Raw genomic sequence first — 18,198 nt, 5'->3', positions numbered from 1 at the left:
GTATAGCTAAATTTAAAATATAAAATTTTTGTATAAAACTTTTGTTTATTTGTATCACAAACTTTAATTATTTATTATTAATATTTAATTTTAAATATTTCATCTCTTAACTTTATCAAGTTGGTGTTTTATATTAGATATATATATTTTTTAATTAAGTATAATATATTATTAATTTGTTTATTAAATCATCACTCTGTTGTATTATAGTATTTTTATTGTCCACCAAAATTTACAGTTATGTAATCGTAATAAACATTATATTTATTGTTATTACTTAACAATGACTTACTTTTATTATTATAGATATTTTTAAATATTTAAATTATGAAAAAATACTGTAGCTTTGAAAAACTTAAAGTTATTATAAACTTATTTTCCTTAAACATTTAAACCTTTGATTGATTATTTTTAAATAAAATAATAGTGATAAAAAAAATAAAATAAAATATTAGTGTTCAAATTGTGTGCGATATCGTGCACGGAACATTTCTTCGAACATGAATCGGAACATACGGCGTTCGAAATCACAGTCGGAAGAACAATCATCCTCAGAATCGTCTCTCCTTGAGGTTGAACTAGAAAATTTAAGAATATTTAAAAGTACTGACATGTATTAACTTTTATGTGATAAATTTTTTAAGTAAATTTAATTAAATACCCATTAGTAAGTGATCTGTACGCGCGCGTTATATCTTTGAATTTTCTTTCATTAAGAGCTTTTTCTTCAGCCGTTGAATTTGAATGCTTGTCTAGGAAATAAAATAAATTTAATTCAGTCCTTAATAAAAATGAATTTTGATTAAATTAATACCTGGGTGATGCTGGAGAGCTTTTTTGCGATATGCTTTCTTGATATCAGCTTGCGATGCATTACTTTTGACTCCTAGTATTCCATGATAATCAGACTTTGCTCTGGCAAGTAATGTTTTAGCCGATTCCAATAATCGCTGGCACTCTGCGACATTTAAATAATAATTTATAATAAATAATTCAAAAATATCGCGTGCCAAATGCCAAAAGGGCGTATTACAGCAGTTAGATAGGGTTCCATGCCAAAAGGGCGTATAAAAAATTTTTTTTTGTCATTCTTTTTAGAATCGCTCGAAACGTAAAGATCTGCAGAAAAAAAATTTTTGACGTACTATCGCCAAAAGGGCGTATATCTTTAGATCTTAATATCTTTGTATCTAAAGATACACTCCCTTTTGACTTTGGAAATTTTTTTTTTATTTTTAGGCTTAGAACATGTTTACAAAACGATTGGCACCAAAAACAAAAAAATTATACGCCCTTTTGGTTCTTCAAAGCCAAAAGGGCGTATAACTTTTATACGCCCTTTTGGCATTTGGCACGCGATATTCTTAAACAGTCAACAATTTCCTGAATAATTAGTATGCAAATTATTTAAAAATAAATATTTTACCAGAATTGGAATCAATTCCCAATGATTTCGTTAAATCAGCGACCGCTTCTTCATAATCTTTGTTATCAAGGTGGCACTGGCCTCTTCTCAGCAAAGCTTTGGCATAATTCGGATCAATATTCAAAGCTTTTGTGCATTCTTCAATACATCTAGTAATTTTCTGCAGCTGGAAAAAAGTACCGGCGGTTAATTTAAAAATTAAAATAACTAATAAATTAAAATGAATTTTAAAAACCTTGTAGGAGGCCTGAGCTAAATTGTAATAAAGCTTCTTAATCATTCCTCGATTACTCGGATCGATTCCCAAAGCTTCAGTATATATATGATGTGCTTTGGTATATCTCTTGTGAACGAACGCATTATTGCCTTCATTTTTTTTTTCAATCAGAGCTTTGGCTTTCTGTTAAAATTAAAATATAAAAATTAATTATAATAATTAATGTTGTATTCCACAAGACCGCAACTTACTTTGTATAATTTCAATGCATCAGAATGATCAGGAACTAAACGAAGAACTTCTTTTAGTTGCGCAACAGCTCGATCAGTATCCAAGTGATACAAACAGAGGCCAAGAATGTATACCGCGTCGGGATTCGATTTATTGTACTTGAGTACATCGCTGCCGAGTAATGTCACATTTTAAAATAAAATTTTTTAAAATATTAAAATAAATGAATATTAATTACTTGATTAGTGTCTCAGCTTCTTTGAATTTTTCCATCAGCGCCAAACACTCGGCTTTTTTTATTTTGTAGCTCACACATTGGGAACTTATTTTTATCAATTTGTCCAAGTACTTGACAGCCTATAAAAAAAATAGTGAGTGAATGTAGCAGACATCAGACAAATTTGAAATTATTAATGAGTAGAGTAAATAATTAATAAAACAAAATTTGAAAAAAATGCGCATTTAGAAAATTTTCAAATTAATAAGTGCATTTTTTCGAAGTATAATTTTTTTTATTATTTACTCTATTTATTCGTAATTTTAAATATAAGTGTGAATGTAGCAGACATCAGACAAATTTAAAATTATTAATAATTAATAAAATAAAATTTTTAAAAAATGCGCATTTAGAAAATTTGAAAATTAATAAGTGCATTTTTTCGAAATATAATTTTTTGTATTATTTACTCTATTTATTCGTAATTTTAAATATGAGTGTGAATGTAGCAGACATCAGACAAATTTGAAATTATTAATGAGTAGAGTAAATAATTAATAAAATAAAATTTTGAAAAAATGCGCATTTAGAAAATTTTTAAATTAATAAGTGGATTTTTTTTTAAATTATCAACTCTAATTATTTATAATTTTAAATTTGTCTGATGTCTGCTACATTCACACTCATAAAAAAATATACTCAAGAATTGGGGAAGTTGTAAAAATATAAATGAAAAATATGATCCCTGAAAAGATTAAATTGTAACAGTACAAATATATAAAAATATGAAAGGTAAAGTCTCTAACTACTGGCTTCTACAAGTATCCCCTTAGACATTTAATTGATAAAAAGATGATCCTGAAGTTAGCAGATAATTAAAAATTTTTGGATTTCTTTTTCAACAAATCAATCAGAATAAAAAACAAAAATGAAAATATGCACATGTAGAGAATTTAAAAAACTACAGGTGCAATTTTTTCAAATTTTTTTTTTCTTATAATTTACTGTCTAAAATAAAATCAAAAAATTATTAGACGTTTGCTAACTTCAGTATCATGATAAAAAGACCAATTATCTATTTTACAATTGAATTTTTTTTTTCTATCAAATGAACTGACGAATAATTGAAACTGTGACTGAGTAATTTAGTTGATGCGTTAAAGAATTTTATAAATTATTTAAATCACTAAAATTATTTATAAATTACCAAAATATATGATCAATACCTCAGTGTACTTTTTTTCAGAAACCTTGTCATCAATTTTTTTCAAGAATCGAGTGACGTCATTAATTTTTTCACGTTCGATAGCCAGTCGTTCGTTTTTCTGATCAACAGATTCTAGTTTTACGACCCAAATATTAGCATCAATCATGTGGCCCAACTCTACTAGGCATCTAATCGCTCTCTCGTATCCCTAAAAAATGACAGCCATTAAAAATTTCATTCCTCATAAAAAAATTATTAAAAAAAATAAGTACTTTAATATATGAGGAGTTGAGCTCGACGGATTTTTTAGCATCAACTAAAGCATCTTCGTAACGTTCCATCATAATGTAGCAGGCAGCGCGATTACCGTAGTTTAGTTCCGATGGGCAAAGTTCTAGAATTAATAATAAAAAATAAATAAAAACAAATTAATAACAATAACAATAAATTTATAATTATAATTATAAACTACCAATGAGTCTAGTGTATTGAGACAAAGCGAGTTTGTATTTCTTTTGTTTGTACAAAGTATTTGCCTCATCTTTCTTCTCTTTCATTAACCTAAAAAAAAAGTCAATTAAATAATTTATTTAAAAATTTTAATTAAAAAAAAAAATAATATTACTGTTGATGCTTTTCATATTTCAATTTATCATCAGATTCATGATCTGATTTTGCCGGCATATTTTCTGTAGACGTCTTTGTCTGCGCGGCATCTTCTTTCGACGCCATTTTGCTGTCATTGTTGTTGGGTTCTTTGTTCTCATGCTTAACGTTTGATTTATTAGGATGCAGCTGAGATTCACTTGTTTTACTTGAAGTTTTTAAATTTTTAGTGTCTGCAGATCTAGCTGGAGATTTGTCAGCACCAGTGGCTTTGATCGGCGAATTTTCCTTCATTTTCTTGGGCTTTGATGCAGGACTACCAGCAGTCGCGGCATTTTTCTTCATTGTGTCACTACCCAGAGTTTTCTCTCCAGCTGAACGACAGACACGCGCGAAATGATTTTGTTCCCCGCATTTCAAACAGGTTTTACCTTCAGCAGGACAACGTTTCTTGTTGTGCCATTGCAATCCGCAGTTGAAGCAAATCATCCTTTTTTTTTGCTGCTGCTGTTTTTCGGTGTTTGAAAAATATTTATCCGAGCTGTCATCTTGCATGGCGGCGGAATTATTTTTCGAACCAACACCATCAGGATCAGAATCAACACCAGCACCGGCACCAGTTCCCGCACTCGGACGATTGACAGTTTTCTTAACTCTTCTCTTGGGATAATAATTCTGCGCGGCACTGCAATATTTATAAAAAAATAAATCTTCTAATAAATCTTCTGCAGTAAAATATCTGGCACCAAATCCTCCGGAGAAATGTCCCCACATTTTAAATCTCAGGTTTCCCGTCTTTTGTTACACTCAAGTACGAAAAAAATAATTAACATGGAGGATTTAAATCAACCGTCGTCTGTTCGAGACTTAAAGTCTCCTCGGCCTATGAGTGACTTGACTACTCGACAACAAATGAAATTATCAACGCCCGTGTTTAAACGCACTGAGATTTCGTCGTCTAAGACCGCGCTCGCCAATGAAAACTGACGATTCCAACTCAGGGAACCCCCTACTTTTTTATTTTCACCGGCAACGGCTCGGCTGAAGTTATTCAATTTATCGTTTGTATTTAAGATGAAACAATCACCAATACAATAAATATACATATATATATCTGCGATAATATATAGTGGTATGAAACACGATACATTGTTTATGCTACACATATATTGTCCGGTATATATTTTGTAATTGTTTATAGACTCGAACATTCTTCCGTTGCTTTATTTTATGAGTATGAAGTTGACATTAAACAAATTTAAAATTATTAATGAGTAGAGTAAATAATTAATAAAATAAAATTTTGAAAAAATGCGCATTTAAAAAATTTTCAAATTAATAAGTGGATTTTTTAAAAATATTTATTTTTTATTATTTACTCTACTTATTCGTAATTTTAAATATGAGTGTGAATGTAGCAGACATCAGACAAATTTAAAATTATTAATGAGTAGAGTAAATAATTAATAAAATAAAATTTGAAAAAATGCGCATTGAGAAAATTTTCAAATTAATAAGTGCATTTTTTCGAAATATAATTTTTTTATTATTTACTCTACTTATTCGTAATTTTAAATATGAGTGTTAATGTAGCAGGCATCAGACAAATTTAAAATTATTAATGAGTAGAGTAAATAATTGATAAAATAAAATTTTGAAAAAATGCGCATTTAAAAAATTTTTAAATTAATAAGTGCATTTTTTATAAATGTTTTTTTTTTTATTATTTACTCTACTTGTTTGTAAATTAAAATTTGTCTGATGTCTGGTACACTGACACTCATTTTAACTTCCGCTGGAAAAAATTAAAAAAAACTCGACATATATTTTTAGAAAAAAATTTATTTATTAATTAATTAATTATTGTTCAATTATTCTATTAATTTACTTTTCTATAAATACATTACTTTTATAATTAACCATAAAAATATACAAGTTAAAATGATCTTTTACACGATTTATTATTTTTAATTTAAAAAAAAATTTAAATTCGTTAATTAGTAAAGTATATTAATTGGGAATACAGACTCGCTATATTCGTTACAAATAGATTACAATACTGAGTAATGAGTTTTTTATATTTTTTTTTTAATCATACGTAAGTAAGACGCGTTTAAATATTATTTTACTAATACTTTTAGATGATAAAAAAATATATAATAGCTAATAAAATTTAACGTCTTAATTACGTATGGAAATCAGCATTTACACAAAAGATTTGAGAGTATAAATTACGACATTTTTTAAAACTAATTATACATATATAAAAAAAAAAAAAAAGTACTAGATAAATAAATATATTATTTTCCTATGAAAATCCGTATTTAGTTTGTAATTGTCGGAAAGCTTGAGTTATTTTTTGGAATTTTCGTTCGCTTCTGGCTCTTTGTTCGGACGATGCGGTGGCATGACGATCTGCAATATAATAAAATCATTTTTAATATTTTAATTTATTTTATAATTTTCATATACAGGAATATGATAAATATTTGTCTTGAAAAATTATTTTCTGGTCAAAATCAAGATAACGCGGGAACGAGAATTAAATTTAAAAAATTGCTGTTGGTAAATTTGTCGCTGGTCAATTGTCTGACAATTGTTAGAAAATTTCGTAGCTTTACATCACAAGTCGCCTGTTCAATTTCAAAATACAGTAAAGGAAAAATTTTTCAAATTCGATTTTTTAGTATTTTCAGTTCCAGTGAAGTCTTGTGAACATGATTCAGTTCATATTTAAATAATTTTATTTTTGTCAGTTACTGTGTTTTGAAATTGAGCAGCCGTAGTACTGAATAAAAAAAAAATTACCTGGGTGATATTGTCGTGCCAATTGTCTGTAGGCTTTTTTTATTTCATCAACACTAGCGTTCCTTGATATGCCAAGAATACCATGATAGTCTTGTTCCGTGGTGGCTAATATTTTCTTGGCTAATTCTAACATGTACCGAGATTCTGAAACAATTAACAAGTTATCAAAAATAAGGACCTATAGTTAAAATAATAAATTAATTTATTTATTAAAAAATAATTACCCATAGTGCTGTCCAGCGAGCAAGCTTTTGTCAGATCAAATACAGCATCGTCATATTCTCTTTTCTCCATGTAGCACTGAGCTCTTCTCATCAAAGCCTTGACGTAATTTGGGTCTATGGCTAACGCTTGAGTCGCCTCATTGATGGCCCTATCGATAAACCGTAGCTACAAAAAGAAGATAATAAATAAATATTTTAAATCATCAGATACTTGAGCAATTAAAAAATAATAGCAAATAAAATTGATAGTTACTCTGTATGACGCCTGGGACAAATTATTGTATAAATGCATCCTGACTTCGCGGCTCAGAGGGTTCATAGATAATGCCTCTGAATAAATAGTATGCGCCGCGTAGTAAAGTTTATTGTTGAAAGCTAAATTACCGTCTTTTTTCTTGGCATTTACGCTCTTTGCATGCTTGTAGAGTTTTTGAGCTTGTGGATGGTCAGGTACTAAGCGTAAAATTTCTCTAAAACGTTCCATACCCGCTTCAGAATTTTTCTGGTACTGACAGTACGCTTTTATATACTTGGCTTCTATGTTCAATCTATCAAAGAACAATATCTCACTGAAAAAAAAATAATCATGATTAATTGAATAATTATTTATTATTAAGGGGGATAGCCACTGTGAAATTTCCAAAAAAAAAATTTTGTTTTTTTTCATTAAATCAAAGTGTATATGTTCAAAAATATGTATCTAAAGTTTTATATGAAAATTCCGAATGTTTTTCAAGTTATAGTCATTTTTGTGACAGCGCGTCAACTGACCGCTGCATCGACTAAAAACTTTAAACGCATTTTTCTCGAAACGACTTTTTTTGAACTGGTGGCATCTGTAATTTGCATAAATATCAACCGATTCGTAACTTTTTTTTTGCCGTATTCGTCTATTCAATAGCTATAGTTGCACCTAGGGGATTTTGAAAATTTTGATTTTTAAGATTTTTTAGGGCTGTTTGAATCCAAAAAAATGAGAAAAAATAACGAAAAAATTTTGAATATGTCGCCATTTTTTTTCAAATCCAAATTTTCAAAATCCCCTATGTGCAACGATAACCATATGCATACAGATTACAACGCCGTTTGGTTTTTTTGTTTCTGATAATCCGTTTTTGAGTTAGAGATGACACCGTGGTGGGGGAAATTTTTTTGTTGCTCCACAAAAATGCTTATAACTTTGTAACAACATGATATTTTTTAATGAAAACTTAGGAGAATTATCTTCTATGTATACTTTAGAAAACAAAAAAATCCGATCCCCAAATTCCTTTATTATTCCAGTCAAAAAAATTCCCGAAAATCACCTATTTTTTCGATCCTCACAGTGGCTATCCCCCATAATCGATACTTTAAATTTAAAAAATTACTATAAACTTACTTGGCAACAGCTTCAGCTTCATTAAATTTTTCTAAAAGCATCAAATAGTCTCCTTTCTTTAGTCTCAAGTCAACGCAGTGAGTACTGATCTCTAAAGACTTGTTTATATTTATTAGTGCCTGTAATTTAATAGCAATTACTAATTAGTATAAAATAAAAAAATTAAATTAAATTAAAAAACAAATTACCTCATTGTAATTTTTTTCACCACTGGCTGTATAAGCTTTCCTTAAAAGCTCGCTAACTTGGTTGTATTTTTTTTGTTCAGTCGCCAAAACCGTACTCGTAGGATCCAATTCTTTTAATTTAGTCAATGCTGCCTTTGCTTCTATTATATTTCCTACAATAATCGCACACTTGGCAACGCGCGCGTATCCCTTTAAATTAATAAAAAAATTTTACATGTACAAATGCTTTGTAATTAATTAATTAATTAATTAATTATAATAATGACAGTAAATAATATAAATACCTTAGAAAATTGTGGATCATGTTGTACTGATGATTTAGCATCAATCAGAGCCAGCTCGTACCGAGAAATCATCATGTAGCAGGCGGATCGGTTGCTGTAAAACGTCGCATTTGATGGACAATAATCTATAATTCAAATTAAAAAATAATATTAATATATGCGTTTTTAAAATTATATATTAATTAATATAATTATTTAATTTACCAATAAGTTTTGTATACTCTCGCAATGCAGGCTCGTATTTTTTTTGTTGATACAAATAATCTGCTTGTTTCTTTCTCTTCACAATTCTGGAAAATAAATTTAAAAATATACAATTACTAATTTATTTTATTACTAATTACTAAGGTCGGGATTTTCGCGTTAATTAAAAAATAATTAATACTTAGTGGTGTGAAATTTTTTATATTACGGGGAAAATATTGGTTTTATAAAAAAATTTTTTAAACAAAAGTTGTAGGAAATTTAATTTTCTAAAACAAATGTCTCTTATAATTTTTTCTTAGGACTAATAAGAAAGCCGTAATTTCAAAATTAAGATTTTCATAATTCCCCAAATTTTGAATCATTCATTATGAATCTTAAGTTTTGAATTACGGCGGAAATATTGATTGTACAAAAAAATCATAGAAGACATTTTTTTTAGAAAATTAAATTTCCTACAACTTTTGTTCGAAAACTTTTTTGATAAGACCAATATTTTTGCCGTAATATCAAAAATTTGAACTACTCATTTCAAAAATAAGGCAAAAATCTTGTCCCTACTAATTACAAATAAATGAATTAATTAATTGATTAAATACTTACACAAGATGAGGTACTTTTGACGGAGATTTTGGTGGAGGTTCGGTATTTTTTTTAACAGTATCACTGCTGTTACTCCCATTAACTTTATTATCAAGTGAACTATCAGTACTGATGCCAGGTGCGTCATAATTTAAATTATCTTTACGATCAGGTTCAGTGCTGAGATCAACGACACCATTATTGCTAGAAGTCTGATCAGCGGAACCCGAAGACTCGGTATTATCAACACTTGTTATTTTACTTTTGCTATCGGCTATATCGCTTGAGATTTCAGATGGCTCAGGAACATCGCGAGTTTCTTTAGTTTTATTTTCAACGTTAATGAAGTGAAAACCATTGAAATCGGGTTCATTACCTGTGTTGCTGTAAAGATTTTCAGCCGGCTTCGAATCCCTGCTGTCGAAGCTAAATGGGTCATCAATGTCGCTGTCAATGAAATTGTCGTCATTCTCCAGGTCATTTAAATTATCATCATCGATCAGATCCACAGGCTCTGAAACTCCACCAGCTGTTTCTTTCCTGCTGTTATTGTTGAGATTGAAAGTAAAGTAGCCATTGAAATATTTATTAGGATTCAAATTGAATAAACTTGGCGGTGGGGGCTTGGGAATTCCGCTGGAGGTCGACTTTAAATTATTCATTCTTATATTGTAAATATTATTGTAACTTCTGTTATTCGTCGCGCCGAAGTTGAAGGAATTGCCAGCAGGCTTGGGCATTCCGGTTGATGATTCTCTGTTGCTGCTACTGTAATTATTGTAATTAAAATGGCCATTGTTAGGAGCTCTTCTGAGGGTTGGCCCATGACTGAACTGATGGTTTGATGGTTTAGGTCCATCATTGCCAGTTTTTTTGTTTATATTCTCAGTTATTATCACTGGGTCATCATCGTCGTCGTCATCAAGAACAATCACTTCGTCACACATAAAAATATCCTAAAAAAAATATAAAAATGTATTAAATAATTTGAAATTATTGTTAATTACTGCAATAAATATTTATTTAAATTACCTCGTCTGCTTTTCGTCTTTTCTTGTTCGGTTTCTGTGTAAATATCGAGTACGGAGTTCTCTTCGGATAGCGATTCATATTTTTAAGTAATTAATTATTTTTAATTCTAAAAAATACAAAAATTGACAGCTGTCACTTGAATTAATAACTGGATCACTTTAGATAATTAATTTATTATTAATATTTATAAACAACTGTCAATATGCTATTTCTTAAATCTTGACATTACTCTACACAAATGTTTATTCTCACAATTTATTTTTTTATCCACGTGCTTGTTTATTATTTGAATTTTATTTTATTACCATTTTTTTGGTAATTAGAAATTAAGTTTTTGTGGTTTTATTTTATTTATAATTATAATTATTCATTATAAAGTACAAACTAAACCTAAACTTGTTACTTGTTACATACTAGTGTAAAGTAACTTAACCTATACTTTTTTTGTTGAGACTATAGGTATTTATGACATATATATCTCATATATTTTGTATATACTTACGTATAGTCATCCCAGGGGGAAAGCGACTCTTCCTTTAAACGTCGGGGCTTCGTTTGCATTCTGGTCACAATGGACTTTTGAATTTCGCGGTATCTGCGGGTGTCAAATTTATCTGAATAAAAATAGATATCAGTTGCTGTCATAAATAAAAAAAAAAAAGCTAATTTTGATTTCTTTTGTTTAAAAAAAATTCAAAAATCATGATCCTGAAGATAGCAGACATTTAAAATTTTTGTTTTTCAACAAATCAATTGCAAAAAAAATAAAATAAAAATATGCACATATAGAAAATTCAAAAAACTACAGGTGCAATTTTTTCAAATATTTTTTTTTATGGTTTATCGTCTAAAAAAAAATCCAAAAATTATTAGACGTCTGCTAACTATGATCCTGAAGTTAGCAGACATTTGAAAATTTTTGAATTTTCGTATTTCAACAAATCAATTGTAAAAAAAAAAAAACTAAAAATATGCACATGTAGAAAATTTAAAAAACTACAGGTGCAATTTTTTCAAATATTTTTTTTCTTCTGATTTATCGTCTAAAAAAAGATCCAAAAATTATTAGACGTCTGCTAACTTCAGTATCATCAGACATTTAACAATTTTTGAATTTTTGTTTTTCAATAAATCAATTGCAAAAAAAATAAAATAAAAATATGCAAATGTCGAAAATTTAAAAAACTACAGGTGCAATTTTTTCAAATATTTTTTTTCTTCTGATTTATCGTCTAAAAAAAGATCAAAAAATTATTAGACGTCTGCTAACTTCAGTATCATCAGACATTTAACAATTTTTGAATTTTTGTTTTTCAACAAATCAATTGCAAAAAAAATAAAATAAAAATATGCACATGTAGAAAATTTAAAAAACTACAGGTGCAATTTTTTCAAATATTTTTTTTTTTTTTATGGTTTATCGTCGAAAAAAAAATCCAAAAATTATTAGACGTCTGCTAACTTCAGTATTATCAGACATTTAACAATTTTTGAATTTTTGTTTTTCAATAAATCAATAGCAAAAAAATAAAATAAAAATATGCACATGCAGAAAATTTAAAAAACTACAGGTGCAATTTTTTCAAATATTTTTTTTTTTATGGTTTATCGTCTAAAAAAAATCCGAAAATTATTAGACGTCTGCTAACTTCAGTATCATCAGACATTTAACAATTTTTGAATTTTCGTTTTTCAATAAATCAATTGCAAAAAAATAAAATAAAAATATGCACATGTAGAAAATTTAAAAAACTACAGGTGCAATTTTTTCAAATATTTTTTTTTTTATGGTTTATCGTCTAAAAAAAATCCGAAAATTATTAGACGTCTGCTAACTTCAGTATCATCAGACATTTAACAATTTTTGAATTTTTGTTTTTCAATAAATCAATTGCAAAAAAATAAAATAAAAATATGCACATGTAGAAAATTTAAAAAACTACAGGTGCAATTTTTCCAAATATTTTTTTTTTATGGTTTATCGTCTAAAAAAAAATCCAAAAATTATTAGACGTCTGCTAACTTCAGTATCATCAGACATTTAACAATTTTTGAATTTTTGTTTTTCAATAAATCAATTGCAAAAAAATAAAATAAAAATATGCACATGCAGAAAATTTAAAAAACTACAGGTGCAATTTTTTCAAATATTTTTTTTTTTATGGTTTATCGTCTAAAAAAAATCCGAAAATTATTAGACGTCTGCTAACTTCAGTATCATCAGACATTTAACAATTTTTGAATTTTTGTTTTTCAATAAATCAATTGCAAAAAAATAAAATAAAAATATGCACATGTAGAAAATTTAAAAAACTACAGGTGCAATTTTTCCAAATATTTTTTTTTTATGGTTTATCGTCTAAAAAAAAATCCAAAAATTATTAGACGACTGCTAACTTCAGTATCATCAAAAATCACCACTAAATTATTTTCCCGCCAATAAAATTTAAATTTGAATAATAATTTTTTTTGGGTGTGGATAAAATAAAAAACAATGAACTAGGAGTTAAACTATTTTTAATTTATTGGAAATTAATAATAATGTATAGTGTTTATTAGTTTTCCATTAAAGAAGAAAAATTCTTCTCAAGTTTTCCTAGCAAGTAATGTATAAAAAATTTATCGTTTTCCTATAAGTAATCCCTCGCTCGACTATCAATTCTACAAGAAGTCATCTTTGATATAATTTTCTTTTTTTCATTAATAATTAATAATTATTATTAATGATCATTTTTGGGCTCATTGACTATGCACATTTTATACGGTCAGAAAAATAGCTGGGATATATGAACGACAGTAGGCTTTGATTTATCACTACAAGATTTCTACTTCAACAATTCACTGACATTTCATGATTTATCAATTATAAAAAATTATATACATTCTTATTTCTTAAAAAAAAAAAAATCAAGTCTTAAATTAAATTTACAATAATTTTTTTCTGTATAAAAAAATATAATACAATGAAATTTATTCCTATAAATATAATAATCCTTCCAATTAGTTTCTAATCATATATTTTTTTACCAAAACTTTTATACTTTTACGTCAGCTTCCAATTATTTATAACACATATCTAAAAAAAAAATAAATAAATAAGACAAAAAGTTTTTTTTTTACCATAGACCTGCATTTAAATGTATGATGACTGCACAGTCAAGTTTCATAATTTAAATATATATGATTAATAATTAATTACATGATTACTATTATTGTTCTATTACCAGTTAAGTAGTTAATTATTTTTTTTTAAATTGAACGCAATTCACGACAGGATTACTCTCTAATGTTTTTTTGTTTTTAAAATGTTTTTTTTTATCAATATATTGTAACTAACACTACACGTATTTTAAAAGTATACAAGTTGTCATTTTATTTGATATTTCAAACAGTATACCATGTAACTGTGTCTTAAAACTTTTTATACTGGGTAATGATGAGTTGATATTAATTATTAAGTCAGTATTATTGTTACCGTTATCATTATTATTATTATTACCATCATCACCATCATTATAATTAATTACAGTAAAACAGTCGAACACACGAGCTCTTTTAGTTTCGTCAGACAATAGACCGTGTGTGTGTGAGTGTGTGTTTTTAATTGGGTTTAAAACTAATATATCGGTAACTAATTGTAGTAATTTATTATATCTCAAAATATTCGTCTTGTGATTTCTGGCATCAGAATGGAAATGAGTCATTTGAACCGGCAAACTGGAAGTGGAATCCGCCGCCATCAGGTTTTGTGAAGAACGCCGCGAACGCTGAGTCAGTACCGAAGTTTGATACTGGAATAATGAAAGTATCAATTTAATTAAATCGACGAGTACCCCACTAGTATATTTATTTATTAAGTCAATAAATAAATAAATAAATAAACTGTGGAGTTAAAAATGAATAAAAAAAATAATACTTACGATCAAAACCGGTTTCAAACTCCTCCATGTCACCTCCTCTGTCGTATCTTGAGCGTTTCTTGGGGTCTGAGAGTATGGTGTAGGCCTCCCCTACTTCTTTGAATTTCTTCTCTTGCTCTTTCTTCTCAGAGTCCGAAGCACTGGAATGCCGATCTGGAAAATAATAAATTGTAAATTAAATAATTATAAGCCATCTATTTATCAATTAAAGAAACACTAGAAGGAATCAGTACCTGGGTGATGGACTAACGCTCTTTTTCTGTACGCCTTCTTGATGTCGTCAGTAGAAGCCGTTCTCTCAACACCCAGAATTTTGTAGTAGTCTTTTTTCTTAGATCGTTTCAGCGCTTCCTTAGCTTCCAAAAGTAGCCGTCGGTTGTCACGTGATTTATTTATCTTGCAAGCTCTCTCGTAATCACGCACTGCATCTTCGTACTCCTGGAGCTCCATATAACAGGCGCCGCGCTTTAATATGGCTTTTAAATAATTTTCGTCGATTTTGAGGGCTTCAGTACACTCCGTTATCGCTTCATTTAGTCTTCCCAACTTAGACGCAGTCAACGCACGATTGTAATGAAGCTTAGTGTTGTTCATTTTATTCTGAGGGTCAATTGTCAATGCCTCTGTGTAAAGATTGTACGCTTCCTGATACCGGCCTGCTTTGAACGCGACATTGCCGTCTTCTTTTTTCTGCTTCAACAGCTTGGCTTTCTGTGTGCAAATAAAAAAAAACCTCTTTAATCTATCATTCAATTTTTTAAAAAATATCTATGACTATTTTCTTTACCTTGTACATTTCCAGAGCTTTCGCATGATCGGGCGCGAGTCTGAGAACTTCTTGAAAGTGAGCGAATGCCCGGTCGACATTATCCTGGTAATACAAACACACACCTCGTACATAAGTGGCGTCAACATTTGACCTGTCTAAATGTAAAATGTCACTGTAACAAAAATATAAAAATCGTGTTAATCGATTAAATAATTTTGCACAAGTGGAAAAACTAGATTATGATTAATTATTCACTCGCTTTAATCCGGAATCCAAAAATAATGAAACAAAAAAATTTAAAAATAAATACTTACTTTGCTATTTCTTGAGCCTCTTGATACCTCTCCAAGTAAGCAAGACTTTCAGCTTTCATCAGCTTGAATCGCGGGCAATATTTGCTGACATCACAGCAACGGTCCATACAGTAGACAACCTACAAGTTATTTAATAATTTATCAATTGCTTTACTCCCAACTAATTTTACTTATTGAGTAAAAAATAAATATTTACTTTACGATAATCTTTAGCTTCAAGTGCAGCGGTCGCTTCCTTGAGATAACGTTGGACATAACTCAGTTCTTGTGATTCCGTAGCCGTTAGTTTTCCCGCTGCTGGATCAATTGTGTTCAATTTATTTAGTAGAGTATCAGCTTCCACAATTTCACCCATTTTCAAACAACATCTTATAGTTCTTGTGTATCCCTGCAATTAAATAATTCTCTTACTGATAATTCTACTATTACTCCTACCAAATAAATTAACCCAAATCCCATGTCGCTGTTTTCAGCACCAGTAAACCTGGAACATGGGTCATTAGTAGGGACAAGATTTTTGCCTTAAATTCGAAATGAATGGTTCAAATGTTTGATATTACGGCGAAAATATTGGTCTTATAAAAAAACTTTTCAAACAAAAGTTGTAGGAAATTTATTTTTATAAAAAAAATATCTCTTATGATTTTTTTATACGACCAATATTTTCACCGTAATTCCAAAATTTAGATTCATAATGAATTATTCAAATTTTTATTAATCATGAAAATCTTAATTTTGAAATTACAGTGAAAATATTGGTTGTATAAAAAAATCATAAGAGACATTTTCTCTAGAAAATAAAATTTCCTACAACTTTTATTTGAAAAATTTTTTTATACGGCCAATATTTCCACTGTAATTCCAAAATTTAGATTCATAATGAATTATTCAAATTTTTATTAATCATGAAAATCTTAATTTTGAAATTACAGTGAAAATATTGGTTGTATAAAAAAATCATAAGAGACATTTTCTCTAGAAAATAAAATTTCCTACAACTTTTATTTGAAAAATTTTTTTATACGGCCAATATTTCCACTGTAATTCAAAAATTTGACACCATTAATTATTAATTCTTATTTTTAAATAAAAGCTTAAAAATTCGCAGATCTTCTTTGGACTCCCAACCATGCGATAAAATTGTTAGCCCCGAAAATCCATTTTCCAATAACCATTTTCGTTAAAATTCGGAGGCATGTAGCCTGTTTACAGTATATTTTAAAATTCATGGACACAAACGACCCATGTTCACCCGATTTAAATTAATAATAAAATTATTTATTTACCTTGACAAAAGTCGGATCCAATTCGATGCTTTTTCTCGAGTCAGCTAAAGCTTCGCGATATAATTCCAGCATCATGTAACATGCGGCGCGATTCCCGTAGTACTTTGATACATTGGGACAAAGCTCTGAATACAATAAATAAAAACGATCAATAATAAATAAATATATCAGCGTGATATTTAAAATTTTAATTATAATTACCTATAGCTTTTGAATAACATGCCAGTGCTGATTTATATTGTTTGTCGATGTAAAATTTCTTGGCTTCCTCGATTTGAAGCTCAGCCAGTCTGTAATTTATAAATAATTATAATTATTATTATTATTATTATTACAATAAATAATTGCTTAATAAATAAATATGTCTTTGGATATTGATAAAATAATTAAGCTTGGGAAAGAGTTATCACAAGTGGATTTATTTTATAAATTAGTCTTTAGACAGCAGCTAGAATTAGAAATATAATTAATTAATAAATTACGAGCTAGACATAATAGATTCAGCATTTATGTAAAACGTTTTAATACACAAACTACAGAGTCATGTTGACGTTAATGAAATACGTGGGCAAATATGACCATGTTTGGTAAATAAAATATAATTATAATAAATGTATATTTATATAAAAAAAAAAAATAACTCACTCTTCGGGTGTACTCTCGCATTGATAATCATCTGAGTCGGATATTACAATCTCGTCGTTAGCATCCATGTCCAACTCCATAACTTCATCGGCCATTCTGATATTTTATTATAAATAAATTTAATTTGTTATGTAGTTTGACTTTTTAATTAACGAAAATTAATTATGAAAAAAGGAGCGATGTAATTTAACGCAAGTGCAAGTGGTAAGTACTGGGCGCTTTTTGTGAAAAAATTTCCTTGGTGGCCTTGTTCAGGAAACTTCGATCGCGAACAATCACGAACGTGTCACAGTTTAATTTACGGAAACGTTAGAAAATTTTTACTTCAACAAAAACTCACGGCAGGCATCAATACGGGAGCGACTAATGGCCAAGGATTCTTTATAAATATATAAGTTGGCTTGATAGTTGATAAAATAAATACGCGATTAAATGCCCAGGGGGTAGTCGGTTTAAATTAATGCTACGAGATAACTCAGAAGTTAAATAAAACGCGAAATACGAGCTGTGCTCGGTCTATTGAGCACAATGGCAGCGGGCTGAGGATCATGCTCATGATGCAAGACATCAGCTAAAATTTTTACTGCCGACAGCGAACTCTGTGAAGTTATAAATTATTTATTAAATGTCGGTACTGTAGATATCATTTCCCTTCCC

The 18,198-nt window shown here is 28.7% G+C and overlaps 3 protein-coding genes across 4 annotated transcripts; all 3 read right to left on the bottom strand.

The window, feature by feature from the left end:
- Window positions 1-202: 202 nt before the first annotated feature.
- On the bottom strand, window positions 203-4,871 carry LOC130663883 (dnaJ homolog subfamily C member 7-like). The gene is made up of 11 exons (XM_057463427.1): window positions 3,924-4,871; window positions 3,771-3,859; window positions 3,571-3,692; window positions 3,318-3,506; window positions 2,113-2,231; window positions 1,895-2,045; window positions 1,662-1,826; window positions 1,427-1,592; window positions 815-958; window positions 662-752; window positions 203-578 (listed from the first exon to the last, which is right to left on the bottom strand). Exons 1-11 carry the CDS (start codon window positions 4,676-4,678, stop codon window positions 452-454), a joined length of 2,118 nt encoding a protein of 705 aa, XP_057319410.1. The 5' UTR covers window positions 4,679-4,871; the 3' UTR covers window positions 203-451.
- Window positions 4,872-5,897: 1,026 nt separating this feature from the next.
- Window positions 5,898-11,058, bottom strand: LOC130663529 (dnaJ homolog subfamily C member 7-like). The gene is made up of 10 exons (XM_057462794.1): window positions 10,608-11,058; window positions 9,597-10,531; window positions 8,994-9,079; window positions 8,790-8,914; window positions 8,506-8,694; window positions 8,318-8,436; window positions 7,190-7,505; window positions 6,937-7,102; window positions 6,713-6,856; window positions 5,898-6,319 (listed from the first exon to the last, which is right to left on the bottom strand). Exons 1-10 carry the CDS (start codon window positions 10,683-10,685, stop codon window positions 6,213-6,215), a joined length of 2,265 nt encoding a protein of 754 aa, XP_057318777.1. The 5' UTR covers window positions 10,686-11,058; the 3' UTR covers window positions 5,898-6,212.
- Window positions 11,059-13,113: 2,055 nt separating this feature from the next.
- Window positions 13,114-18,098, bottom strand: LOC130663299 (dnaJ homolog subfamily C member 7-like). Of its 2 annotated transcripts, none has more exons than XM_057462441.1 (9): window positions 17,542-18,098; window positions 17,098-17,186; window positions 16,897-17,021; window positions 15,807-15,998; window positions 15,611-15,729; window positions 15,315-15,468; window positions 14,761-15,238; window positions 14,528-14,680; window positions 13,114-14,398 (listed from the first exon to the last, which is right to left on the bottom strand). In XM_057462441.1, the coding sequence occupies exons 1-9, from the start codon at window positions 17,634-17,636 to the stop codon at window positions 14,292-14,294; spliced, it is 1,512 nt and encodes a 503-aa protein (XP_057318424.1). In that variant the 5' UTR covers window positions 17,637-18,098; the 3' UTR covers window positions 13,114-14,291. The 2 variants fall into 2 exon arrangements, with proteins under 2 accessions (XP_057318424.1, XP_057318425.1); XM_057462442.1 differs by having other exon boundaries at window positions 13,114-14,374; window positions 17,542-18,097.
- Between the last annotated feature and the right edge of the window lie 100 nt (window positions 18,099-18,198).

This window comes from Microplitis mediator, chromosome 2, assembly GCF_029852145.1.
Source record: "Microplitis mediator isolate UGA2020A chromosome 2, iyMicMedi2.1, whole genome shotgun sequence".
Lineage (NCBI taxonomy): Eukaryota > Metazoa > Arthropoda > Insecta > Hymenoptera > Braconidae > Microplitis > Microplitis mediator.
The sequence above is the reverse complement of the archived record's forward strand: the minus strand, read 5'-3'. Positions and strand labels throughout refer to the sequence as shown.

What these genes read in the sequence shown, in the direction of transcription:
- LOC130663883 (XM_057463427.1), bottom strand. Translation starts at nt 4,678, where the DNA reads ATGTGGGGACATTTCTCCGGAGGATTTGGTGCCAGATATTTTACTGCA. An exon ending in TCAACTCCTCATATATTAAA is followed by an intron (nt 3,507 to 3,570) that starts GTACTTATTTTT and finishes GTCATTTTTTAG; the next exon opens with GGATACGAGAGAGCGATTAG. An exon ending in ATGCATTGAAATTATACAAA is followed by an intron (nt 1,827 to 1,894) that starts GTAAGTTGCGGT and finishes TAATTTTAACAG; the next exon opens with AAAGCCAAAGCTCTGATTGA.
- LOC130663529 (XM_057462794.1), bottom strand. Translation starts at nt 10,685, where the DNA reads ATGAATCGCTATCCGAAGAGAACTCCGTACTCGATATTTACACAGAAA. An exon ending in GAAGCTGAAGCTGTTGCCAA is followed by an intron (nt 7,506 to 8,317) that starts GTAAGTTTATAG and finishes TTTTTTTTTCAG; the next exon opens with TGAGATATTGTTCTTTGATA. An exon ending in CTCGCTGGACAGCACTATGG is followed by an intron (nt 6,857 to 6,936) that starts GTAATTATTTTT and finishes TAATTGTTTCAG; the next exon opens with AATCTCGGTACATGTTAGAA.
- LOC130663299 (XM_057462441.1), bottom strand. Translation starts at nt 17,636, where the DNA reads ATGGCCGATGAAGTTATGGAGTTGGACATGGATGCTAACGACGAGATT. An exon ending in TGGATCCGACTTTTGTCAAG is followed by an intron (nt 15,999 to 16,896) that starts GTAAATAAATAA and finishes ATTTAATTGCAG; the next exon opens with GGATACACAAGAACTATAAG. An exon ending in GAGGCTCAAGAAATAGCAAA is followed by an intron (nt 15,469 to 15,610) that starts GTAAGTATTTAT and finishes TTTTTGTTACAG; the next exon opens with TGACATTTTACATTTAGACA.